Source organism: Anarhichas minor, unplaced genomic scaffold (assembly GCF_050575085.1).
Source record: "Anarhichas minor isolate MPS153535 unplaced genomic scaffold, ASM5057508v1 ptg000073l, whole genome shotgun sequence".
In the NCBI taxonomy this organism is placed as follows: domain Eukaryota; kingdom Metazoa; phylum Chordata; class Actinopteri; order Perciformes; family Anarhichadidae; genus Anarhichas; species Anarhichas minor.
Window position 1 is genome coordinate 9022429 of NW_027466519.1, and position 26868 is coordinate 9049296.

Here is a 26868-nt window from a genome sequence, read left to right on the forward strand (position 1 = left end):
ACATAAAGACCCCTTTAGCACAGTTCTCGGTTCCAGAAAGTAGGTTTGATCATGTAAATGTGGACTTAGTAGGACCTTTGCCCCCATCCCGGGGTTTCACACATCTCCTCACAATGGTAGACCAAACCACTCGCTGGCCAGAAGCTGTCCCGTTGCCGTCAACAACGGCGGATGAGGTGGCTCGGGCTTTTATTCAGACTTGGGTCGCCAGGTTCGGAGCCCCAGCTGACGTTTCCTCGGACCGAGGTCCACAGTTTATGTCAGAGCTCTGGAATGCAGTTGCAGGAAGCCTAGGGGTGAAGCTCCATCGCACTACTGCCTACCACCCGCAGGCTAATGGTTTATGCGAGTGGTTCCACCATTCTATGAAAGCTGCTCTCCGGGCCAGCCTCAAAGACAGCGGTTGGGCGGACAGGCTTCCGTGGGTCATGTTGGAGCTTAGGACAGCCCCCAAGGACGATCTGCAAGCTTCATCTGCCGAATTGGTTTATGGACAGCCGCTGCGGGTCCCGGGGGAGTTTATCCAGCGGTAAGAATCTGTTTGTGAGGCTTATTGTCATGTTTGAAATGCTGTGGAGCTGGAGAAGTTAATACAGGGGAGAAATGAGAGGGAGATAAGGGCAAGTTTGTTGTGCGATCCTTTGCTGTGAATAAAAGGAACAAAGAAATGTCAGTGTCCAGTTTAAAACCATGAAGGAACTTACAGTTCGGAGGCCCAATCGTGTATCTTCAGGGCGAGGTTTTTAGAAGAGATTGGGCCCTGTTGCGGGCAAAGCTCATTACCATCCAGTCTTAGATCAAATAAACTATAGCCAGCTGTTAGTTAGCATAGTTGAGCTGTTAGAGCCATTCTGTTGGTTAAAAGTGCTAAAAAACGGGAATCACTGTCTTTGTTCTTTAAAAAAAAACAACTTTATTTCTCAAAAGGTTTAAAAACATGCCATAAAATCAAAGGGTTAAAAAAGAGGGATCTTGAAGTTTCCTTAGGAGAAACGTGTGTCAGCTATCTCTCCGTCAGGTGACTTCAGTGCCTGACCCCGACTGTTTCCCATGATCTATTTCATCCTGACCCATCCTTAACAATTCTAATCCAATTCATCCTTAACAATCTTAACAAGCCTAACACCTACCATCCTGGTCTTGGGGCAATTTCCACCCCAACTTTGGTCTGGACCCGAACTCTAACCTTAACCCTAATCCCAAACCATTATACTAGGTCCTGCTTGGGATCAACCTCCTCTCAGGTCCTCAACCTGGACTTTCTGCCTTCTGCTTACCACGTCACAGCAACAGAGTAGAACCTACACATGTATACACTTCCATAGATTTCCTTCGCTGGGTCAATTTACATATGGCTGAGGGTATTCTGAGTAACATGCGCTGGCCCGTGCCTTCCTTTATTCCTAACCCTAACCTCAGTGGAGGAGCGTGAATTGACATTAGGAGCATAAATTCACACAACCACAGGACTCTAAAAAGGACTAAAGGACTCAAAATGGCTGTAACACAGAGGAAATACAAGTAACATATTTGTAACTCAAAAAAAGGGTAGACTACAGTCCTAATATTATTTGCTAACTCAAAACAGATTAGACAAAAATCCTTATATTTGTTAACATAACTCAAGACAGAGTACATGACACATCACCGAGTTAGTCTGTCTTTGCCGGAAGAAGGAGAATTCAATCCCCTAAAATCCTAACAAGAGCGTGTCTGGACTGTAGCTGGGTCGACATGGCCATTGCCTGCCTAGAGACCCCATACTGTTGAACCATCCAGAATGGATAATCCCAACCCCTGTTCCTTTATTCCTATCCTTGGAATCGTTTTCATTGCATTCTTCAGTGGTAAAGCAGAGAACCTTAAATATGTTGACACTTTGAGGCACAAAACACAAAAATGATTTAATATTTAATAAGAATCAACAGGGCTGAAGGTTTTCATTGTGTATTTACATCATTTGAAGACACTCCTACACCTAAAAGCAATGCATTGTGAGTTATTGTTGAGCATACAAGTGACAAAATATGCAAGTAGATCATTTCTATTTTGTCCTAATAACCATGTGACAGATGGCTATATATTTTACATCTTAAACTAATCTTTGTTAAAATATAAATATATACACTAAAATCTGTAATTGATGCTTGTAATGAGCAAAACTGACTAAATGAAGGATAAATAATCTTAAAAAAAAAAGATTACATAGAATTATGGCCACCATTAATACACTAATCATGGAGCAGCACATATATGTCATAGTACTTACTCATATAGTAGGCTGACTGCTGATTCTACATACATACATTTTAGGAAACTATGGTGATTACAGAGCCCAATAATGGTTATTTTTGTTTACTTTTGCTAAATGATTTTCTTCTAAAGTCTAGAAGTGGTGACAATCTTTGGCAGATTTTCATAAAATATGCTCATGTTAGAAGACATTATAAAACCTTTTTCTAAATCACACATACAATGAGACTGCATATGTGAACACAAGTTGGGGTAGTTGAAAAAATAAATGCATACATGTATGTATGCATTTATTTTCTTCAAAATTGTAACAATTTTGAAAAAAATACATGTATATCATACCAGAGATAAGACTGAACAAAATGCAGCAGTTAAACATCATGTATATATTTAGCAATTTTTTGAATCTCCAAAATGCAAAGGACAAAATGAGCCATATATTCAGTTTTCCATTCAGTACACACTATGTAGATATTCTTGCATTTAAAGATGCCATCAGCAATATCATACTGGTGATGGAGGACACAAGTAATTGGAGTGTTCTCTTGAAGAAAAAGAGCATTGCTGGTCTTCATGCTAGTCATTTTCTTTGATGGCACCACCTTATCTGAGTCAGTTTGCACTCTGTAAAGATGTGGATACATGCCAGCATAGAAAGACATGAAACTTAAGTTTCATAAAGACCCGTTCAAGCATTATCGGAAATTTAGGATCCAGCATTTTGCGTAAGTTAGGATATTAGGCCTCTGATGAGCATCTTTCTGTACTTTTATTATTTATTTATCTATCCTTTGTCAGTATCTAAACATTATTTAAGTGCAATACTACACCAGTGCAGCACCCGTTTAACATTTAATAGTAAACTTGAAATGTGTAAATCAAATCACAATATAGAATTTAATGAAATTAAATATCTACAGGATTACGTTAAGCATATAAGTGACAGTATTAGTAACACTACAGCGCCAGTTTTTAGTAATGGCATCTTTATCTATCAGTTATGAGAATCGTTCACCAGCAGGATTCCGGATGAGACGATGATCAATAAAACCATTATGATTTCAACCATCTTTTCCATCTCTCATCAAATGCAAATTATGAGCTGATTGATCATTTATTCACAAACATCAGTCCAGGTGTTGGAGTTTAGTACCAGGTCAAATGATTGGAGAGGAAAACACATGAACTGTGCATTCCGTCACAGCATTCAAGGACGTAGCATGCACCTTGTATGAATATAATAGCAAACTGTTGTGTCAGCGGGCACTTCCAACTGGAGGACATCAAAAGCAGCCAGCAAGTTATTTTGGATTGTTAAGTTGGTGAATATATGTCCCAGTATGCAATGTTGCAGTTCCCTTAAGCACACTAAATAGAAAGGCACCATTGATATTTTTCTGCACAGAAATATACTGTCATCCATTGCTACATACTAGTGTATGGCACTTTACCTACAAGACATGAACACATTTGTACATTTCTTTTTATAAAACTCTTTATTTACTACATCACTAAAATAAAAGTTTCATTTTCATTTATCTTTAAAAGTCTTTACAAAGCAAATACTTTATAGAAAATAAAGGTTTAATAGTGACTATTCATTTTTTTCCCCTCAACATAAAGGATTCTCAGCAATTTCTTTTGACTTTACACAGCAACTGGATTTAGTTTGGTGGTGGAACTGGATGACTTGTCTGCCACGTCATTAGTTGGTGATGCTAGGTTAGTCCTGCTGCTGTCCATAGCCCTGAGCAGCAGTGTTGTAGTGCTATCAGTAGTAAGGAAGGATGTGCGTTCCCCCCGACGCTCCTCTTTTTCCCTCACTAGCATGTTATCGCCACTGGACTCCACATTCTGCTGCACATGGCCATTGGTGACTCTTTTGGTGCTGCAGCTGTTGATGTTGTTGTTTGTATTTAGTAGCTTCTCAGGTAATGCTGAGAACATATGGCTGCCAGCTGTGTTGTCATGGTCACCTATGTAGTAACCATTCTCCATAGTAAACAGTGGGCTAGGTGGTAAGCTATGTGCTACATGGCCATGGTTGTAGTGGGCAGATGTCCTCTTCTGTTCATCTCGGCTCAAAGCCTTGCATGGCTGAGGTGTGTTTGACAACAGCAGGGGGCGCTCCTCCTCACCAGAGGGGCTTAAAGCCAAAGAAGGGACAGAGATTGCCAGGCTGGACAGGGGGGCAGACATCTCTGATGGAGGAGACCCTGGTGTTGCAGGAGAGGTCTGGGACACGAGAGACAGCTGAGTCTGGGTTGTCATGGCAGGTACACACCTACAACAGAAGTACAATTACAACACCTTTGTTTACACATTTACTTGAAAGATGCTCACGTCAATGTTTGTGTACCACATTTAACATTTTTAAAAGTAAACATCGTTGTCTGAGTCTGATACACAATAAAATACAGGTTCAAATATATTGAGAGTTGAATTGCCAATGATACTGCTCGGAAAAAAATATAAAGGTCCAGCGAGGCTGTGGACAATAAGTCCATCAATTCATTTTCTGACTGACATACCTGTGTTGAAGGTCAGGGGTCTTGGGAAACTATTATTGCATATGTTGGGTTAAGAAAACAACTCGAAAAGTTTTCCAGTCTATCACATGGCTAACACACATAGATTATTTTACCTCAATGACATCAATAATCACACAAATATATAACCACAGTATTTCTCGTTGGACAGAGAAAGATGCATGTTTATGAGCGTATTATGCATAGATATAGGGACAATTTTTTCTTCTTTCCGGAGTTAGGAACCAGAAGGCAAAAAAGTTATTCTTGAAATTGACAGTCCCAAACTTTCAAATTTATGAGCAATTTAGAGTAATTCATTTCACCTAAAACTTAATTTATACGTGACGTGAGGGGTTGACTGGACTCCTACTGTGTAGGTTTTGATTTATAGTTTAACATCTGATTTCACCAGTTGACACCACCACATTAATAGACAGATGAATCATCTGTTAGCTGGTGATTACATGCTTTACTTTCTATTATCATTCATTACAATTTTCATTCACATGAAAATACAGTGTTCACATTTATTTACTTATTGTGATAGAGAACAGTGTCACCACGTTGAGCAGAGGGTGTGAAGTGGAAATTACTTTGCTGGATGTGTCTTCAGGAAAACAAGACAATTACTAAGGCATTTAAAAATTGCTTCATGTTGTCTTGATGCCACAACAATCTCCAATGCAATCAGAAACCCCAATCACAGTTCTTGTTGTCTCCACGTGGAGACGCACATCAGCTATTGCATAGCTACGGCAAAAATGTGTGTAGGGTCCATAGCTATGCTGTTAACCTCTAAAGCACAACTATAGATTAAGGTAACCAGCATGTCTTTGGACTGTGGGAGAAAACCAGAGCACCCAGAGGAAACCTATGCCGCAACAGAACAACTCCACACAGAAAAGGATTTGAGCCCTGGTGAGGTGACGTGCAGACCACTGAGCCATCACGGCTCCTAAAATATGGATTCATCGTATTCCTGACATAGTGGCCCATCAGATAAGAATCTATTTTTTAACCACTTAAGCACTCTCCAGTAGCTCCGTCATAACAACTTGACCTTAATTGCACATTCCTTTGGTTTTGTTTAAGCATTAAAAACACCCCAAATCCCCAAATTTTACATGCTTAATTGGGTTACGTTTCAAAACATCACTGAGCTGAGAGGAAACTTTGGGATTTGTTTCAGTTGTAAGTACTATAAGAAACAACACTGTTAAGGTACAGTCACATTACATTTCCATTATACCAATTTACAATCCCATCAAAATGTACTTCTATTGAAGCCAGCTCACAGACAAAGCCAAGAATGCGTTTTTTGTTTTGCTGCAATCTCCAGCCAGCACCTGTGGACTTGCAGGACAGAGTTCACCTTTGAAGAGCCAATCCCAGCTGACATAGTGTGAAGGCATGATACACCCTGGACATGTCAATGTCATTAACAATGAAAGTCTTTTTAGCTAGAGATCTAACAATAAGAAGTACAAGTTTAAGAATGTCAGTATTGGCACGTACAGACAGCTTGCTTATTTCTGGTAAAAGGTTTACAGGCCTTTAGCGTGAGTTCTATGTTCATAGAAAAGAGACAAGATCATTCATGACTTGGATGGAGGAAATCATGTTTGAAGAGATCTGTTCTGCAGTAACCCTTTAGCCAGATAGCTACTCTGGCTAAAAACAAGGTGGTGCTAGCAGCAGATTATGTTTGCGGTGAGCAACCTAAACTCTCACTCTGTATCCTAACTCTCCACCTAATCCTGGAACGTTATCACTTTGGCAACACTTTTGTCTTGGGTCTCAGAAAGGCACTCTCACATTCCGGGTTCTCCAGTATAGTATAGTATTCAATACAAATAGAATGAATGTAGGGGGAAGCAGAGAACCAATTTAGTTAGCCAGTGGTGGGGCTCCTTTGGTGGCTAGGTGGGGCTTTTGGATCGCTGTCAAGAGATAAATTTGTAGGAGCGGAAGCCTTTTACTGTGTACAGTTGAAGGAAGGGTAGGGGAAGGGGTGGTGGGATGAAAGACTAGGGCATATTGTGAAGTCAGTGAACACAGGGATAAAAAATATGACAAAGTGACTTAAAAAATGTAAGACACAGAAAGAGTAGGCACAGGTGGAAATGCAAACTGCGATACTGGCTGTGGCCCTGGAGGAGATAGAGCCTCAGTGACGTCACATGTGACGATCCTGAAGAAGCCTGCAATTGAGAGTTTGAGAGTTCTTTTTATGGTAGATGTAATGGAGGAGTTGACGAATCCAATGTGTGCCCAACTGCCGGGAAGTTTGTCTGTTATCTGACTGCTTGGGAAATGTCATGGCTTGAGGAGAAACACTTTCGGATGGATAATTGTCTGCAGTTTGGATCCATGGTGAGCTGGATGTTTAAAATAATCAAAGCTAGTGTATGTCTTACTTTTAGATTGATGGATGCGCGTGAAAAAGTGTGAAGCATGGTCTGAATAGAGAAAACTGAGACAAACAGTACAGGACAAGTTGACCAGGTATAATCAGGGTTGACAGGTGATTAGAGGTGTGGTTGAGGCGTGGCCTACTTCCCAAACATAACTTAACTAGTTAACTTAATTCAATGTAAGTTATCAGTGATCAGCATGATCACTGATAACAATAGAGTAGACGTGTGGAAAAATATGTAAGGTAATTACCATTGCAGAGGCCCCAGTCATTCATATAAGACTATATTTGAAGACTGTAAAAGTTGAGATTTGACAGTATTGTTTGATTTATCTTAACTGAGATTAATGATGTCTTTGTATTTGGGCCATATTAACAAGTGCTTAGTCGGTATTGTTGATAACCACATTATAATCATATACTACCCTACTGGGTCTATTATGATGTGTGGATGATTTATTGTCAACTATAATTCAGAAACTACTGTGTTAAATTATAAACAAAAATGTCTGAATTGAGGGTAATATCACTTCAGGAGATCAGATTCTTCTAGATGTATTTTCTGAAGAGTATTTATGTATTTCTAATTTGCTCTACACATTGCTTGTTAACAACATATCTAATTATTTATGCATTCATTTATTCCTCATAATATGTTTTCCCCAATAGTGTAGCATTTTGGTGGGGACCATATTGTGAGAGACAGTGGCATATACTATTATACATACATATCCAGCCTACATATTTTTAGATCAAATTCTAATTGCTATATAAATGATGTACCTACTGAGAGTCTTTGTTGCATTGTTGTCAGTTTCATGAGCCTCTTGGTTTTCTATTTGTGACGCAAAGTCACCAATTACCTTGTACTTTAATGCAAGTCCCTGTTGGAGGTAGGTGTGTCTCAGCACTTCTTTGAATGAGCACTTAAGTCTCTGCTGCCACCAGTGGCATTCAGACGACCTCGGCTGCCCTGTGTGGCACGTTGGCTATTCTCCGGCAATGACATCACTGAGACAGACTCAGTGTCAGACAGAAGACTGTTGCTCCAGTCATTAGTCCAGCTGCAGAGACAGGGAGGGGGTCGTTTAGATGGAGACAGATTTCAGACAGGCCTCTAGACCATGACATAATTATATTGCGGGTCAAATTTGTGTCTTTCAGTGTATTTCATTTCAGTGTTCTCACAGTCTGCATTAATTCAAAGTCCTATTTACTGATACAGCAGTTAATTATATAATCAGCTACTGGAACTCTTTTCAAATCTGCAAGAATATGTTCAGCCAATCAGTATTGAGCCTGCCAAAATTTAAGAAAGTAGTACTGTAGTAGTTATGTTTCTTTTTCTTTACTGATGGATGAGACAGCATAGTTTTTCTGTTGAATTATAATAATTGTAATAATGTTGAATCATACAGTTATGGATGATTTGGTGCACAGGAGGCACAGCAAACACCCAGCGGATGGGATTCCAGGTACAGACATCCTGGTGCAATGCACAGAAAATTGTGTGCTTTTTGCGAAAGAGCATGTTGGATTTTTTTTATATTAGCAGCTATCAGTTTATCTCCAGGAAATGTCTCATTGGAGTTTTGCTGTGACGGGACTAAGATCCACAAGCTGCACATCCGGAGGCTGAAACTGGTTCCATGTAATGTATTCAGTTAAGGCAAAATTGCTGCTTCCCCTTACAACTTGGCAATCAGTGTTTTGAATATCCTTGTTTTTATATAATCAAGGTTCCTGATCATCTGTAAAGACTGTTTTTGACTGTTCATCATCCCACTATCTCACTCATATCATAATCTCATATCTGTACTTGTGGTGCAGAAAAAGCCTAAGTGTGAGGCATTACTGTACACTAACCTGACAAATTTTTATGACTCAATATTTATTTTAATTTTAATTTGGGCTATTTTTTCTTCATTGTACAGTGCATATTTTAGGCTTGCATGAAATTTAGGAAAGCAATTTTTTTGTTTTTTTTATTTCATGTCATGTAGTTTTATTGCAATAAGGAAATATAACCTTCATGGTTTCCTAATCTTCTCTACAATATCCATTTACAGTGTGTAGTGTGTAGTGCGATGAACTTGCTGCTATTGAGATTAAACAGTTTGGCAGCATGCTGGTCTATGCCACTGTCCCTTGCAATGAGTTGGCAGTGACTGCAGATGTTGCTGCTGTAAGTAAGCTCTTTTGCATATTTCAAGTGTGTGACATTTTTGCAGATTTTAAGAAAATTAAATAAAGGATTTGTATGTCAGAGACTCCAGTGTTTTGGAGGCATCTTACCTTGTTTTAGTGGTAGATGCTAAGAGTAGTAGATCATATTACTCAGCTAAAACTCCTGCTACTGTAAATATTTGTTTTCAGCAAAGGAGGGTAAAGTGATAATGTGATATGATAGAACTATTAAATCAAAGACCACCTTTAGGCTAGAAAATAAAGGGCATTACAGTGTCAACGTATACAATGGAACAACATTGCAGCGTCCCTGGTTTTGAACCGCACCACAAGCCCTTATGACCAAACCAACAGTAAATTCTTCTACAGATGGACATTTGCAGCCCGAACAAAAAACTGATTATCAGAATATATAACCCTCTCCCTCAGTATAGCCTTAGCTATCCAGTAAAGAGGACAAAACTTAGACAATTATAATAAAACAATGACAATAAACAAGGGCTATGGACACCACGGCGGATGCAACAAGCATTATTTAGCTTTATATATATATATATAAAGCTATATATATATATATATATATATATATATATATATATATATATATATATATATATATATATATATATATATATATATATATATATATATATATATATATATATATATATATATATATATATGACATATACACACATCATAGTATATTCAGGACATATAGGACATACAGATTCTCAAGTAAGTGACGCCACACTTTTTTTTACGTTTTATATGTGTGTTGCGTGTAACCCTTATTATGTCATTATACCAACTCGGCATCAGATGACTGCTGTGCTGAGGGGCTCTGATCAAGTGTCTGTGTTTGATGAATTGGGACTGAGAACGGGTTGGTTCTCACCACCAAACCTGTGATCTGAAATGTGGTGCATCTGCTTAAAACCAAACCAAATTTACCAAACTGACAAAATGTTTTACGTTATTCCTTACCTCATGCTAGAGATGTCGGTGAATGTAGTAGGTTCATGCACCAATAAAGCCTTTTTGCTTGTGGAGAAGTTGGTTTCTGTATCCCCCTCAGCTGCATGCTGCATAGTTGTCCCATTACAATGCTATAAAAAAGAGGAGCATAAAACAAATTGACAATTGACTTGCGTGTACAAATTTAACAGGTTTTATTTGATAGCAACAAGTAACAACATACATCGATGAGCTGCAAATCTTGAAGAGGCAAGTTAGAAACCTGACGTCCTCTAGCTGAGTTTGCCAGGTTGGAGCCAATACCAGTATTGGTATTGTTGGTCCTCTTATTCCTCAGGCTCTGCCTCAGATGGTCATGGAGCTTTTTCCTCTGCTTCCTGTTTGTGAAGAAACAGGAGACGGGAAAGTTCCAAATGTAGTTAAAGAGATACATTTACCCCAATTTCAGCTAATGTTTTTATGGCTTGACTGTAGTAATGGTAATTGATTTTTACATATTGAGGTCAGTACAAAATACATTTCAAATTTTTGTAATTGCCTCCAATAGTACCACAAAGTCCTCAAACGTCTCACCTCATTTAGTTTGGCTGTATCTCTTATCTATCTGTGAAACCCTGGAAATGTTCTAATCTGATTATTTTACATAGTTGTCTGAAGGAGGTCAATGTCTGGATGTCTCACAGTCTTCTGCAGCTAGATTACAACCCCCTACCCCAATCAAACATTTGAATTGTTACATTCGGCCACTTGGCTTTGGAATTAAATTAGTCTCAAAATGATCATAAAAACTGTTTTACATGATCTACAATCAAAAAATACGATTTACAAATGTGTACAACGATTTGTGTGTAATTTCTGGTACTCACAAATGCGTGTTACAATCTACATGAAAATACTAAGCAATTTGAGCACATGTGAAACAAGTTTTACAAATGCACTCATCAGAATCTTAGTCTATAAATGAATACAATATAATGTCACGTATATTTTTTTACAGAGGAATTTGTATACAAAGCAAGCTTTTTGAAGGCGAACATGATCATGTCTTTGAAGTTGAAGATAAAAATGTGTACATAAAATATTAATATTAATTTACATTGTTATGTGTGCATTTGTAAAATTGTTTAACAAATGTTCATATTACTTGGCATTTGTGTGTAAATTGTAACACGCATTTGCAAGTAACCAAAAAGTCAGTCAGTCAGTCAGTCAGTCAGTCAGTCAGTCAGTCAGTCAGTCAATCAACCCCAGTTCTGGCTTCACTGTCTTCCTCTTGGGCCTCTCAGTTCAAGTTCAAGTTAAAAGTTCAGGTCTTTTGCTATTTCTGTCCTGACTCACATGGAACATTCTCCATATTTCTAACACCTATTAGACATTTTTGCAGAAAATTCATTTACTTTTTGAAAGGAAATTTGGGGACTTAAGGGACTATTGGGTACTAAAAGAAAATGGTGGAGTGTACCTTTAAGTTATTAATGAAATATGAAAATGTGACATGAATTACTTTGTTTTGCAGTAGGCAACCACACACATGATTCCAACCACTAGGAGTGCAATGCAGATTCCTGTTATTGTTAAAATGCGTTTCTGATACAGCTCCTCAGCTTCTGAAAAAGAGGACAGTACAATCTTAAAACTTCAGGAGTACAATACACACAGACAGACACATACATTAAGACCATTCCAGCCATAAACCCAAACAATAAGAAAATGCTCTGCAGGGAGGTTTTTACAATTACAGCAATCAAAAGTCCTTCTTAGAAGAAAGAAATTAGAAGTAATTTTCTACTATAGACATGATTGGAATCTAATCCACTGATCTGGGAGACACAGTGGCCCTTAACAATGACAGTCCAGCCAATACATTGCCCTGTTTAAGCTTATGCAGGTGCATTTGTATCAGTGTAGTCAAGTAACAGTCAGCACAGAAATGTCTATGATATGTTTGAGGTCATTTAGAAACAGTGTCTCTCTTTACATGATAGTCACAATTATTAAAAAAACAAATTTCGGGGGAAATATTTGTCTTTATGTTTAAAAAAGATTATCAGGCGATGTATCATCGTTACATAATTTATTTATAACTCTTAAATATTGATACTGGTATTGGCTTCATGAATCTATACGGCTCCAGTCAGCAATCAAAGACAAATGACTCTAACATGCAATACACAAAAATCTAGCGCTCAACCATAATACCAGCGTCTCTTTATTGTCCTAAAAACCTCATCTCTTCAGGGATGGTGCTAATTATAATGTTAAACTCTTTAATATCACATGATCTCTCCAAGGTGAACTCACATCCATGAGCCTGTTTCGCTTCACTTTTCTTAATTTCTAGAATTGTCCTCCATTAGTCATCAATGCTGTCGAAGTAGAACTGAGTTTGAATTCCAGCATTTTTCTGAAAAATGTGTTTGTCTTTACTCTGTTGTCAAATCAGAAGCTCAAATAAACGTTTTCATTTTCGTTTACATTTCTTTATGTTGATTCTCTCTGGGACAGTTGGAAGTCCTGTTTTCCAACTGTATTTAGCAAGCAAATATTAAGAGATTTTTTTTAAAGTGACAAACACACTGCTCATAAAACGTGCATTTGCATATTGCACATGAAGAGGTATTTTCAAAATAAAACAGAGGAACAGAAGCTAACTGTATCATGTAGGCCAGTAATTATGGTGAATCCCTATATCTTTTGATACATTTATTAAGATTTAACACACCAACATAAATCATCCGTAAAGTGGGAAACTAGGAGTGTGGCTTCATTTTCTTGCCACAGCTGCATGCAATTTACCAAAGTGCAATCAGATAATAAACAGTTTATTTATGAGATCAGTGTTTCATAAAGCAGCTGAAAAGAGGATTTCTTAAATTTGTGCTTGTGCCTAAAACGGTTTGATGAATGTGTTGGTTAATTAGTCTGGTCAGCCATGATGAAGAACCTGAAAGGTCCCAGCAGGCTCTATGCAGTACTTTTTAAATCAGTCAACTGTCCAGGTGTTAGCATAATTTAAGAATATATTGCATTCCACTTAAATGAAATGGTCTTATTGAAAGAGAAAATAAATATTGATATAATATTGATATATTGATTTATATCAACATATTGTTTTGTATTATGTAATGTGCCAGATTTAGCAAAAAAGGCAAATTGTCATCTGCTTTCTTTGGGCAGGTTGATATTACACACTTTAGTGCATTTTTACACAATTTACTCGATGTAACATGACACTGTGATGAAAAGAGGCATAAACTAGAAAGATGCTATAAGTAAGAGGGAATATAACATTTAACAGTTGAAAACATACATGTGATGAAGGTGGAAACCACCACGTTCTCATTCCCATTTCCTCAAATAATGCTCTAGGTAACCCTCTAGCGTCTGTTTTGGAAGTGTCAGGGACAGCATGTCAATAAACGCTCGTTAAATGCATAATATCTTTCAAAATGAAAAAGGTTTAGGTTTAGGAAACATAACCATTAAGTTAGGATCTTGGTTGACGTTATTTTGACTGACTAAGGACTCCTGTGACTAGCGAGTGCTCTAATGAGTCACGTGACTATCAACGTGACTATCAGCTATCAACAACGTGACTAACGAGTCAAATGAATGACGTGACACAATAAATCTTAGATTTTTTGTTTCACACAGGACACGACCACCCCACACTAAATGGTAAATGAACTTGCATTTGTATAGCGCCTTTCTAGTCTTCTGACCACTAAAAGCGCTGTACACTACACACACATTCACATACTGATGGTAGAGGCTGCCATACAAGGTGCCACCTGCCCATCAGGACTCAAAACTCATCCACCCATTGGTTGTTTAGTAGGGGTGCAGCGGATCACAAAACTCACGGTTCGGATCACAGTTTTTGAGTCACGGATCGGATCATTTTTTGGATCAGCGAAGGGGGGGTGGACAAATAATTTGCTTTCCATTTATTAGTTAAAATAACTTCAAGAACACAGAAAGCAAATAACTTTGGGCTATAGTCTTACATGAAAACCACAATATTTAAGATATTCAGTTTCAAAAAGATGAGAATATCTACATTGCCTGTGGAAAGGGTAGTGCCAGATGTGTGTCTGTGGGACCCTCACAGAGGGGCGTGTCTGCAGCACCAGACTTTGAATCTCCACTCCGCCGTGATGAAGTGAGCTGTCTCAGTCTTTTCCTCTTCATAGAGGCCTGGAACGATCTTCATACTGAAGTGGGTGCCTGAGGGGATTTCGTAGCGTGGCTCAAGCACTTTAACCATATTTTGAAATCCTTTGTTTTCCACAACGGAGAATGCCCTCATATCTTCAGCAATAATGACCCCAATAGATTTTGTAATAGCTTTAGCCCGGTCTAATTCTGCCACAAACTGTTTCTTAAATGCCGCGATGATACCTTGGCGCTTCAAATGTGTGGACATGTCCGATGTATTGCCGTTGTCGTGTGTCTTTCTCTTTAAACAACGCCTACATACCATAACGGTTTCATCCACCACCCTTATCCGTCATTATAAGTTACAGGGAAGCCTAAATGCTCCCAAACTTAAATGACGCCGGGGGCTTCTCAAGTTCCTCCGCTCGCCATGACTTTCACCGTTAAAAATGATTTTAACCTGCTCCGTTCACGTGAACACACTACTGCTTTATATTTGTTCACTGACACTCTACATTGATATTTGGGGACTTGTTACTTGAAAAGGAACAGCAGCAGTGAAACGTTATTACACACTATGATGATTACACTGTAAAAACAATCTCGAACCGTGAGGGATGATCCGAAACGATCACGGATCGATCCGTGATCCGTTACACCACTATTGTTTAGTGTCTTGCCCAAGGACATTTTGACATGCGGACCGAAGGAATTGGGGATTGAAGCGCCAATCTTCCAATTCGAAGATGACCCACTATACCTCCGAGCCACAGCCTCCCCATTAGCAGTTTATCGCGCAATTTATACTGTGTCAGTTGCTATGATCATCTCATTATAACGCGGGATAGTTTACTTTGGAGTTAGTTGAAAGCCTGGTGCGTCGCATACAGAAGGGTGCCTCTGTACCTTGACACCGAGGGGCACTGATCAGTATTTGACGAGTTGGGAGTGAGACCATGTTGTGGAAACAGGAAGGCAGATGGGTAAAGTTAGGAGGACAGTGATGCTGCTTTATTGTCTCATGCTGAACACTGGTGGCAACAGAAGATGCAGGAATGGATAGCTGAAGGGGTGTGAACATACAGCATTAGAAATATACAGCCTCTTTGGCTTTCATTATGTACTCAAATGAATCAGCAGCATTTGGACTGTTAACCAGAATCAAAACACGTGTGATATTTGACGTGAAAATAATAGCTTGGAGCTGCATCACAGTGCTTTGTCTTAAATAATGTTGATGTGTTGTTGTTCATTTTGATTGCTAAAATATGTATTCAATGTTATATGTGATTTGTGCTGATGGTCAACGCTGTATGATCCGTTCACCTTGGAGAAAACTAGCTCTAGTAGAGGGTTTTAGCTTACAGTCTTACATCTGCAAACTAGGAGGAAGGAATAATCCATACCCATAAATTCAATCCCAAGATGTTCTGTCAGTGCAGAAAGGTGACAAAAAAAAAAAGAAAATTTGATTTTTCAGATGAGAGGATAATATTTGTAGTTCTCACAGTATTTATGGTAAAAGAGATGTAGTCAGATTTAACTTGATGGATTAAGGGTAACACAGTTATTATACACACATTAAACACTTTAGACTTTCTATATGAACTTGTATAAACATTAAGTATCTCAAATCTATCCTAAAGGTACAGGAAACAATCAACACCTAAAAATGTATAAAAAATGTTTATACAGACTTTTCACAAAGATTTCCTGATACCAGTGTGATATGCGCATTTCTATTAGATGCTAATAAAATCGGGAACGACAAAGCCACGTGGTGTAGGTTGCTTTGGCATAAACATGGCACACAAAGGAACACATTGAAAACACAGGAATCTCACAGTAATAAACTGTAAGTTTGAGCCAAATAAGCTTTTGGCAACCTGAACCCAAACCATACTACAGTTTAACACAACAGCAAACCAAATAGAGAGATTGTGTGTGCTAAACACTGATTTACTATCAACATGCTGCACCTCAGGAATGACACCATATATAATAATAATACATCAAAAATGTAAACAACCCAATGAATGACAAAACAAGCTCTGACACTCTGCATTGATATTTGGGGACTTGTTACTTGAAAAGGAACAACAGCAGTGTTCACTGTGTTTATTTGCAACCCCATTGCCAGTCAAAAGAGTTGATATTGGACAACTTCAATCATTCTGCATCCAATGCCAGCCTTTTAAAATTCATGTTTACTACAATATTGGATGGTAATCGCAGGTACCTACTTATTTTAAACATAACCATGATATTTTTCCTAAACCAAAACTGAAAATGTTTTTTTGCCTTTTATTGGACAAGTCTGCTCAAAGCTACAGTAAAATGTACGGGTAGCTAATTTATATCTGTTTCGTTTGGAAACAAATCGCTCTCTTTGACAGGCTTTAACATATTCCAACAACAGAGCTCCGATTGCACTAAATTGTCAGCTCAGTTTGTTTTGCATCCAGTTCTGACTGTAATTCCCTCTGCACACAAATACTACTTTTTCTCTGTAACTTTGAAAATGCTATGGTGAAAAATCCACATTTAATAATCCTTCACTGGGCAACACTTCAGAGAAGTAAGCATGGGTATTCTCTCAGCAGTGATGAGTGTCAATCACACATTAAAGGAGACATCCTGGACCTTTTGGGGGTTTGTGATGAACACTGCCAAACCGTTTTAAATATCAGGAAATGATCCAGGAAATTTGAATTAAAACAGCACCATATGAGAATGTTAAAAAGAATTGATGGCATTTCTTTCAGTGCTTAATACCTAGTTCATTACAAAATTGAAAATTTGAGTTTCCTGTACCTTTAAAATGCTGGTGAAAGTATGTATTCTCATACAAATTATTATTTTTTAACAAATGTTTGGACTGTAATAAGGTACCTATAATGAACTGAATACAATCATACATTATGTATCCACTTATAAGGCACGACTACTGCAATGGTGTGGCTTAGTGCATGCACCTCCATCAGTGCGCTTGCATTTTTTGACCACCATGCCAAACAGTCAACAGACAATCAGTTAGATAAGGATACACTCACCAGTCAACACTCTAAATTTAGCATGCTATGACGATCATGCACAATTCCCAACACAAACATAGTACTCTTTATTAAGATTTTAAAAATCAATGGCATTGTGTCAGGTGTGTAACTGTATTCCAGTTTTTCCTTTTTGAAATGTCTGTTAAAATAGGCTAAGATTAACGTCACTCACCTGTAACATTCTGGCTCGGTGTCAAGAGCCATTGGACTTGAAGACATTCTTGCTTAATAATCTTTTAATGATCTTTATTAGTTTATCTGTTGTTATCATTTTTTGAACATACCTCTCCGGTACTCTGTTTAACACAGAATCGTTACAGCACAATCTGGCCAAGAATGACTCTGCAATCACTCTTGTCTAGGGCTGGGTATTGTTTTAAAAATGAGGGTACCATTACCAATACCAAATTTTACAAAGTTTCTTCTAATTCAACAACTCACAAAACAATGAGGTTGGGGATTTCCTCCCCAGGCTACAAGGGATGAGATTGTGGTTGTGGTTTACTGTAGCCTATTATTTGTTAAATTTGATGTGTTTACCATCAATAAAATTGTGTCTTTTCAGTGAAATGAAGTCTGTTGAAAGGACTGTTCCAAATGTCATTTTCACATTCGAACAAAGCTTGAGCTTTTCGAATGACGTTTTGACTGTCTGTTGTTATATTTTATGATGTCGTCATCGTAAAAAATTGGGGAAATATAATTTTGTTAAGTGTATAAGATATTGTGGTTATGTAAAAGTAATTTAGAGTGCTATAGCACCCAGAGTTAAAAGCTGAAAACAAGCTTAATTAACCTCTAGCCTTGGTGGGCTGACTGGACCGGGAGACGTAAAATCTGAGCGTGTGATGACTAAGATCTTTCACTCTGTTAAAACATCTAGATATAATCAATCAGGATGTAAAAGTGTAGCATTTTACACGCATTTTACACGCATTTTTGTAGCATTTGTGGCTTAGAAACCTAATAGGGCGACTGTGGCTAAGTGGATAGCAGGGCTGTCCTTCAATCAGAGGGTCGGCGGTTCGATCCCCGGCTCCGGCTCTGCTAGTCGCATGTCCATGTGTCCTTGAGCAAGACACTTAACCCCAAAATTGCTCCCGTAGCTGTGCCTACGGTGTAGAAATGTGATAGAATCTGAATTGTAAGTTGCTTTGGATAAAAGCGTCTGCTAAATGAATGTAATAAAAATGTCAAATTTGAAGGTAGCAAACAGGGAACAGGAAGAGAGTATTCATGGACCACACCTTCTTCCCTTCCTATTCACCATGTACCTGCACCACGGTCCAAGCCCCTAATTGTATAGCATCCATGCCTTGTTCTGGACAGCCAACTTTCACTGGTAGGTAATCTACCTCCAGTGCAAGCCGTGTCATCCCAGTAGTCACAATCTGTTTACCCACATTCTCAAACCCCTAATGTAATGATCTGTTCATAGCCTCTGCTTATAAAATACCAAGACCTTCACATTTTGCTCCCCTGAAAGTGGCTCTGCATAATCTTCTTCACAATGATCCCCATCTTAGAGTAGATATAGATGGTCTTATGCACTGTGCTACTCTGCTACTAAGAGCTCCCTACATCAGGACATAGGCAGACTGCTTGTGCAGGAATCCCAATAATCAGAAAACCACGAGCCTAGTATTGATGAATGGCAAGTCTTGCCATTTGGAACAACATGTAGCCACCTGTGCAATTCACAAACATGTCCAAGATCTTCGTGATGGAATTTAGGAGGTCCTTTAATCAGTCTAACATTTTTTTTATGTTGATAAATGTTGATGTTTAAGTTTCACTTCTTCTCATAGAGCCAAGTCCCTCATTGGCAAAATGAGACCTCTGCTTCATCAGACAACGGGTTAGTAATGATCCAGCTCTAATAAACCATCTCCCACTAGATGCAAACTCCAAAACCAGTGAATTGTGGCTCTCAAAAAATGGAGACCCAAACAGCTAACACTGGGCCTACAATGGAACTGCTTCACAGACATGCTGGATTAAAAGAACAGATCGATCATTTACCATCAGCCTTGACGCGAAATATATACAAGGTGCTGGCAAACCAATATAATCCTCTGAGCTATATAACCCCTTTCACAACAGGTGCAAAGATCCTAGTACGGGATCTTTGGAAGCAGGAAAGAGGATTGGATAACATCATCAAAACAGGAGAAATGGCAAGCATGGGAATTGGAGCTGCAAAATCTCAGTGACATTCACTTTCCCCACTGTCATCTGCCTCCCTGTTCTGACACAGCCCCCTCAGAATCCCATCTGCATTTATTCTGTAATGCTTCTGAGCTTGTGTTTTTTAGTGCTGTTGCATACATTTAGATTAAAGACAAATACGACCACATCCATGTCAGTTTCATCATCGCCAGGTCTCCTATAGCCCCTAAATGCCAGCTATCTATCCCTTGACTTGAACTCTGTACAGCCCTATCTGGCGCTCTGGACAGAGGTCAGTTAGACAGTTATCAAAATAAGCACAGGTTTAGTAAAACCACAGCTAAACTCTCAGAAAATGTAAATAAAGCAATTTGTTTCGTCACTTACTGCTAGGGACATGATTTAGAAAAAACACTTTAACAATAAACAGAGCTTGATTTGTCATCTATAGTTAAAGTTGCTTTTGATATCACAATAATTAAATGATATGAAAACAATTATTTGTGTGAGTGTGCTTGATTGTTTGTTTTCTGGGACTTACAGTTGACTGAACAGTTCAAGACAAACTGACCTCATTTCCTCTTTTACCACTCAACGTGTTGTAAATTGCAGCAGTTTTTATACATTTATTAAAATGGCACATATTGGCATGTCTAACCCTGCAGTTCTAAACTGCTACTGTTGGTAAATGGACTGTACTTGTATAGGACTTTTCTAGTCTTCCGACCACTCCAAGAGCTTTTACACTACATGTCATCATTCACCCATTCACACCTATTCATACACTGATGTCAGGGTCTACCATGCAAATGGGACACCTGCCCATCAGGACTCTTAACTAACATTCACACCCATTAATAGACCGCAGTCACAGCCTATGGGAGCAATTTGAGGTTAAGTGTGTTGCCCAAGGACACATCGACACGGACTACCACTGAGCCACAGTCGACTGGAATTGAATATCCAGAAATGCAGGTCTGAAGCAGCTGGCACTGCAGTTCTACAAGTACTTTGTATCAAAGACACTATTTGTCCTTGTTTGATTCATCACATGTGTATATCTATCTATTCATTTATGTAAAAAACAATCACTATAAAATAAATGGGGTCCAGTTAACAAAAAGAAAATGCGGATAATGATTAAATAATCACTGATGTAAAAGAGACAATCACTCAAAAACTATACATAGTTGGAACACTGCTCAGCCTACTCGCCCACCTGTTCATCAGAATACATTTTACCTACTGATGCCAACTGAAAACTGGTTTGATTGTTGCAAGGGTGTGGGTTGGTTTCAACAATGGTGGGGACACATATTTAACAAGGATCAGGGGGCCAAAATTTGAGTGTCAAACACTTCATTTTCTGCATCAATTTATGGTAACAGTAAATTCAGGCGACAGGTGAAAATTCAAAATATAAAAATATGATGGACCATAATGCAGTAAGGCTCTCAGGCATTCTGTCATTAATTTCTTTCAAATATTTATTTTCCTGAAGATAAACTTTTCTCATTTAATGTTATCTCTGCCAAGTCAACACACAGCCAATAATTTACTATTCCCTCCTTTTTGTGTCTTTAACCTCTTTAAATGTGCATGAGGCTCCTATTTCCTTCATGGTACATTAATTAATTTATAATCCTCTGGTTTCTAATAGCGCATATGTGTTTCAGCAAGATTTCTGGTTCAACACTTCCTTCACATTCAAAACATATCCCATATATCTATGTTCTCTGGGAAGTCGAGAATAGTTGTAATATTTTGAGAATAACACTGTACGAGAATAAAGTCGTAATAGAAAAAAATCTATCTGCCCTATCAAACTGAATCGAACAGAAAACATTTTTGATAAGATATAAACCTCACTATTGTGTGTTTTATTGTCCACACAAATGTTGACTTCACCACCTCTAAAAGTGGCGGCTAAATCCAACTGATCATAAACATTCAAACCAGCCGTAAGCCAACTCAAATCTTAAGTCAAATTCCATTCAATATTTCAGTAAGATTACTTGTTTGGGTTGAAGATTCACAATGTATTGAAAAGATGGGGCAGCTGGAGTATCGTTACGGTTACAGACACAAATGAGGAAGGCCTAAGAAGAGTAAAGAAGAGGGACTGTGATACGCAAACAAACACAACACAGATAAAAAAAAGCTGTGCCAGAGTCTCAACCTGTCATCTTGTAGCAGTATGACGGAGGTATATAATGAATGTTTCCAGACATCAAAGCAGAGTGCTGCTTGGTACTCTTCATTGATTTAGAACAGCCTTGATAGCAGCATGAGTATCGTCTGTAGTGGTCTCCATTGTTATTATTACTACACACAGCTGACAATGCTTAAAAACGGATTGACAACAACTTCACAACAGCTTGACTATGACCTTAGTCCCACCCCTGGTGCTGATTGGCTAATCGTTAGTCCCCCTATTGTGCTTATTCGTTGATTACTTTTTATTAGTGGACACCGCTGTTTCGATGTCACTAGCCAGACGAATCAGAATACTCAAACTCTGTGGAGTTCAAAGGTCTGGACCCAGGCAAGTTTGATTGTGTTCTAATAGAAAAAAATCAGGTATTTTGTATATATAACTACAGGTATATATTTAAACATACAGACAATTTACAAGCTTGTTTACTTGTATTTTGAAATGGACATAAAATGTATACAACTTGTACAATACCACATGCAGCTTGAACATAAAAATAATATAGAGAAACAAACTTTAACATGCAAAATTTTTTGGGTTGCATAAATCACAGATATCTAGAACAGGTACACAGCATAAGAACTGTTAATTGAGCATGCTCCAATCCAAGAACAGATATAATAGGAAATATACATACTGTAAAAGCTGGCCATTACATAGTTTTGGCAGCGATCCCCAGTAAATTCATTTGGACACCTGAGCAGGAAACAAAAGAAACAAGCAACAAGAGCGAAGGAGTTAATTTATACAAGAGCTGTGCAAAACCCACGACAGTCATCACTGGTGTTGGCAGGAAGGGCCAGCTAGACCAAAATGTCTAGCCATAGTCTGTGAGTTTATCAACCATCTCTCACCTTCATACACAAGTACATTGGATTATAATCCTCAATTTAGGGTGTCTATCTCATATAGATAAACAGTTCTATTTTGCACACGCCCTCCATCAAACTCTTTATAGGTTTGAAATACTGTTTTAGCAGTAGACTGAAATTTGCATGTACTAATGCAGCCACTCAGGACAAGTCTAGTCTTGCCTGTAATATAAACCAATATAAAAGGTGTCATGACCCCATCCAAATAGCAAAGTAGACCAAGATGCATGGCAGTCATACAGGATGGCAATCTCTTAGTCATGATGTGCCAGCAGCCCAGCCAGTGATCCCCTGGGTCTCCTGTACGTACAACACATTCTCACTCCCAACTCGTCAAATAGCATCGCTTGGTCAGTGCCCCTTGGCATCAGAGATCAACGCACTAAGTACCCCTCTAGCATTAGTTTTCAACATTCCAGGAAGGCATGTCAATATACGCTCATTACATGCATAGTGTCCTTTCAAAATAGGCTACCGTCTTCACAGGAAGTTAGGTTTAGGCAAAACAACCAGTTAGTTATGTTTAGGAAACGAGTCTGGTTGACGTTAATTTGACTCACTGGCAGCTCACGTCACCGAGTGACTGACGACTCATTTGACTAGCTACTCACGTGACTAATGACACTAACGACTCACATGTTTAACGACACAAGGGACAAAATGTCAATATTTACTTTCAGTTTCACACTTGACACAAACACCAGTCTCCTGGATGTAAGTCCTGTGTTTGTTTGACCCATCCACTATCACTCCCGTCAACCCAAAGCAGACTCTCACGCACTTAATACTACGTCACATGCTCTTACAGTCCACTAATGCCACAAGAAGCTTAACATTGGAGTAAGTTCAATGCCCAGTGTGATGCATGGAGTCGCTAGAGAGGGCCTCCATACATTGATCTCCGATGCCACAGGGAAATTAACAAAGTAGTATTTGACAATTTAGGAGTGAGAACCGATTGGTTTGTAAGACGTTTTTTAACAACTGAGTTTGGACTTGAAACATCAAAATCATCACTGCTTTACCAACCACACGTTGGTCAGTCTAGTACTGGACCATTGAAAAAACCCGGGATGCAGGGAATACCTGTTATGAGAGTGTTCTCTAGGGGGATGAGGGCTGAATGGGGAGTGCAGTAGATAGTTTGTCATACCTTCAGACAAGACAGGCTACTTCAACCATAGACAGCATGGATGGGGTGTGATGAGATGTGAAGTACATGCACATTTTAGTGCACTACTCCACAGGAGAGTGTGCTTGAGACTTTAGACCCGTTTAGAGGGCTTCCCTTGAGCTCACAGAAACAGAATTACAGCAGGTATAATGCCTAGCTTATCATCAGATTTTTATCCCTGAATATATGGGAAACATGGATTTCTCCACCAATTCTTGGAGAAAACATGACGGGTGAAACACCAGCAATGACATGTGGGATTGATTACAGCTGTGATCACATACGTTTTGGGTCTGAGACTTTCTTAAGTACAGCTTGTTCACATCGGTGCCCAGTGAATCCAGCCAAGCACCTGGTTGATGGAAAGGAAAAAGATAAACAGTACTGACATACAACATACAAGACATGAGAACACGTGCACAAACACAAAGACAACCAGTCGTATGAAGGCAAATCACTGTCAAAATACAAGAGCGCAAATGAGATCCATGAGCGCGCGAAAATCAAACAGCCGCGCACGTATTTTACATCACTCCACGAGCAAAATTCCATCTCAAGGCAGGTTTAAGCTACATCACTGCGGAGTGATGTAAAAGCGCTCATCAAAGTAAAATACGCAAATCCTAAAATAAACTATTTGATTTCTATTACATATATTTAAAAATAAATATTTGTGTGTGCATCAGAAATATGTTTGAGCATGTTATTATATATGTGGATTTCGTTTGTATTTATAATAATTTTTTTGTTTGCATTAAAATATTTTGTGGAGAGTTATTTATATATGAACCACAAAATACATTTGGGAATCCTTCTGTGTGCATTCATTTATACTGAGACTGATTTGACCCCATAAGACAGAGTTGGATCTTTTTAGGAGAAGGGAAGGTGTGTGCTATGATTCTCCATTATCACAGAGTATTCTTACACTGGGAATCATGACCCAAAGACCCGCTCCATGTTTTGCATGCTTACTAATTTAGGCTCTCACCTATGTGTCAGTGGACATTCGCAAGAGGTTTGTCTTCATCTACACCTCAGCAGTCCTCAAAGATTGCAGTGGCAAACACTTGTAATACCCATGCTCCTATTTGGTATTACCTTTTTAAATTAGTTTAATTTAGGAAATTTTGTCAAAGACTTGTGTTACAGAGCACAGTGCAGATAGATGCTGTCATACAAATATCTTTTTGCTTTCAGGAGAGCTGAGGAGTAAAGGAAGACAATCCTCTTGAGAATGCCCACCGACACATATGTCTTTTGAGAGCCATGCAAAACAGAAGCTTGTATCAAGCATAGAGATGGGCTCTCGACCATACAATGGCACCCATTCCCTGTGTAGGACTGCCGTCTATGGTAATGGACAATCCCATCACCACAACCTCCATTCTCTTAAATCCACCGCTGTCCTATGAACCCAATGAAACTTTCCCTCAAATTCATGCATGGAGCTTGATGCTCTTGACATTTCTTTGACTCACTGGAGTCAATGGGCCTGATGCAAGAACCACTTGCGCAAACACATGTGTTCTTAAGTGTTACGTATGAGGGAATTTGTGGCTTTCAGCAATCTTTTTGAGGTACAAACCAAAATACTAAAATCACACTCAGCCTTTCTCCACTGGGTAAAAAAACACTTGTTTGAAAATCCTCTCAATGAATTTGGAGTTTAAATACAGTACAGTAATCAATTAAAATACATAACTATGACAAACTGAATATAAAATTTGTATTCTATTTACCATATAATTATTATGGCTAGCCTATTTACTGAAAGTTTTTTGATTTTATGATTTTATAGGCATAAATCTGCACATAAACTTCTGCAATCAAGTATATGTTAGGAAAGTTCTCTCACTTCTATCACAATGCCTCCGCAAGGGTCAGGTAATCGCTCCTAAACCTGATCCCCCAAGGAATAAAAATGCTCAGCAGTCAATATTATAATTTTAAAGCATTTGTAGGTGAAAAGCCAAGTCATTAATTATGGTCAATGATACATAAGTGTAGTTGATCAGCATACTTGACAACTTTCAGACATCATGGCCTGAATGATGCTGATTAATTGGAGTTCACTCTCTCCAAGAATCGCCACCTGAATGTGGTGGAGGGGTTTGCATGTCCCTGTGACCCTGGGAACTGTATTGTTTGGGTCAATAGCTCCCTGGTAGAGTCTTCCTAGTCAAAATGGTCCCAGGGGAGGGGCCAGACTAAGAGCAATTCACAGACCCCATATAAATCGACAAAAAAGCTGCAGCACCTGGCAAAGAAAAGTGAAACTCCGGCACCTGGGAAAGGGGCTCGCCAGCGAGCATCTGATGGCCAGGCCTTGAACCATGGAGCTATGCCAGGCATAGCCCCAAAAGACAACATGGAGCAACTGCCCTGTGGGCCTAACGCTTCTTGTGTTGGGTGTATTGGGTGGCAGGCAACAGTGGAGAACTAAGCATGTCACCTCTCTGGCGGGAAAGGAATTGGAGCTGGTGTGGGAGTTGGAGATATAGATATATTTGGGGTCACCTCTACGTATAGCATTGGTACTGGAACCAAACTCCTGCAAAGGGGCTGGAGTTGCGTTTTCTGGAGTTGCCCAGGTTGAAAGTTCCAGGTAAGGTGTGGGGATACTCGTGAGCCCCAAGCTGAGCGGCACACCCCAGGGAATGAGAAGGTCGCCTCCATGCGACTGCAAGTCACTGAGAGACAGTCTCTGACTGTTGTTTGTGCTTATGCACCAAAAGCAGCTTAGTACCTGGTCTTCCTGGAGTCTCTAGGTGGTGTCTGGAAAAGGATACCGTCTGGGGACTTTATGGTTCTACTTGTGGACTTGAGCGCCCACTTGGACAATGATGGCGAAACCTT

At 38.9% G+C, this 26868-nt stretch overlaps 1 protein-coding gene across 1 annotated transcript in view; it reads right to left on the bottom strand.

Moving 5' to 3' along the window:
- Nucleotides 1-3732: 3732 nt before the first annotated feature.
- Nucleotides 3733-26868, bottom strand: part of nrg1 (neuregulin 1) — a 47897-nt gene continuing 24761 nt past the window's right edge. Inside the window, exons 3-8 of the mRNA XM_076079496.1 lie at nt 22601-22659; nt 15930-15953; nt 11870-11972; nt 10589-10742; nt 10375-10496; nt 3733-4537 (exon numbers count right to left, since the gene is read on the bottom strand). Coding sequence (XP_075935611.1) covers nt 3901-4537; nt 10375-10496; nt 10589-10742; nt 11870-11972; nt 15930-15953; nt 22601-22659 — 1099 coding nt within the window. The 3' untranslated portion in view covers nt 3733-3900. The remainder of the gene's footprint in view (nt 4538-10374; nt 10497-10588; nt 10743-11869; nt 11973-15929; nt 15954-22600; nt 22660-26868) is intronic.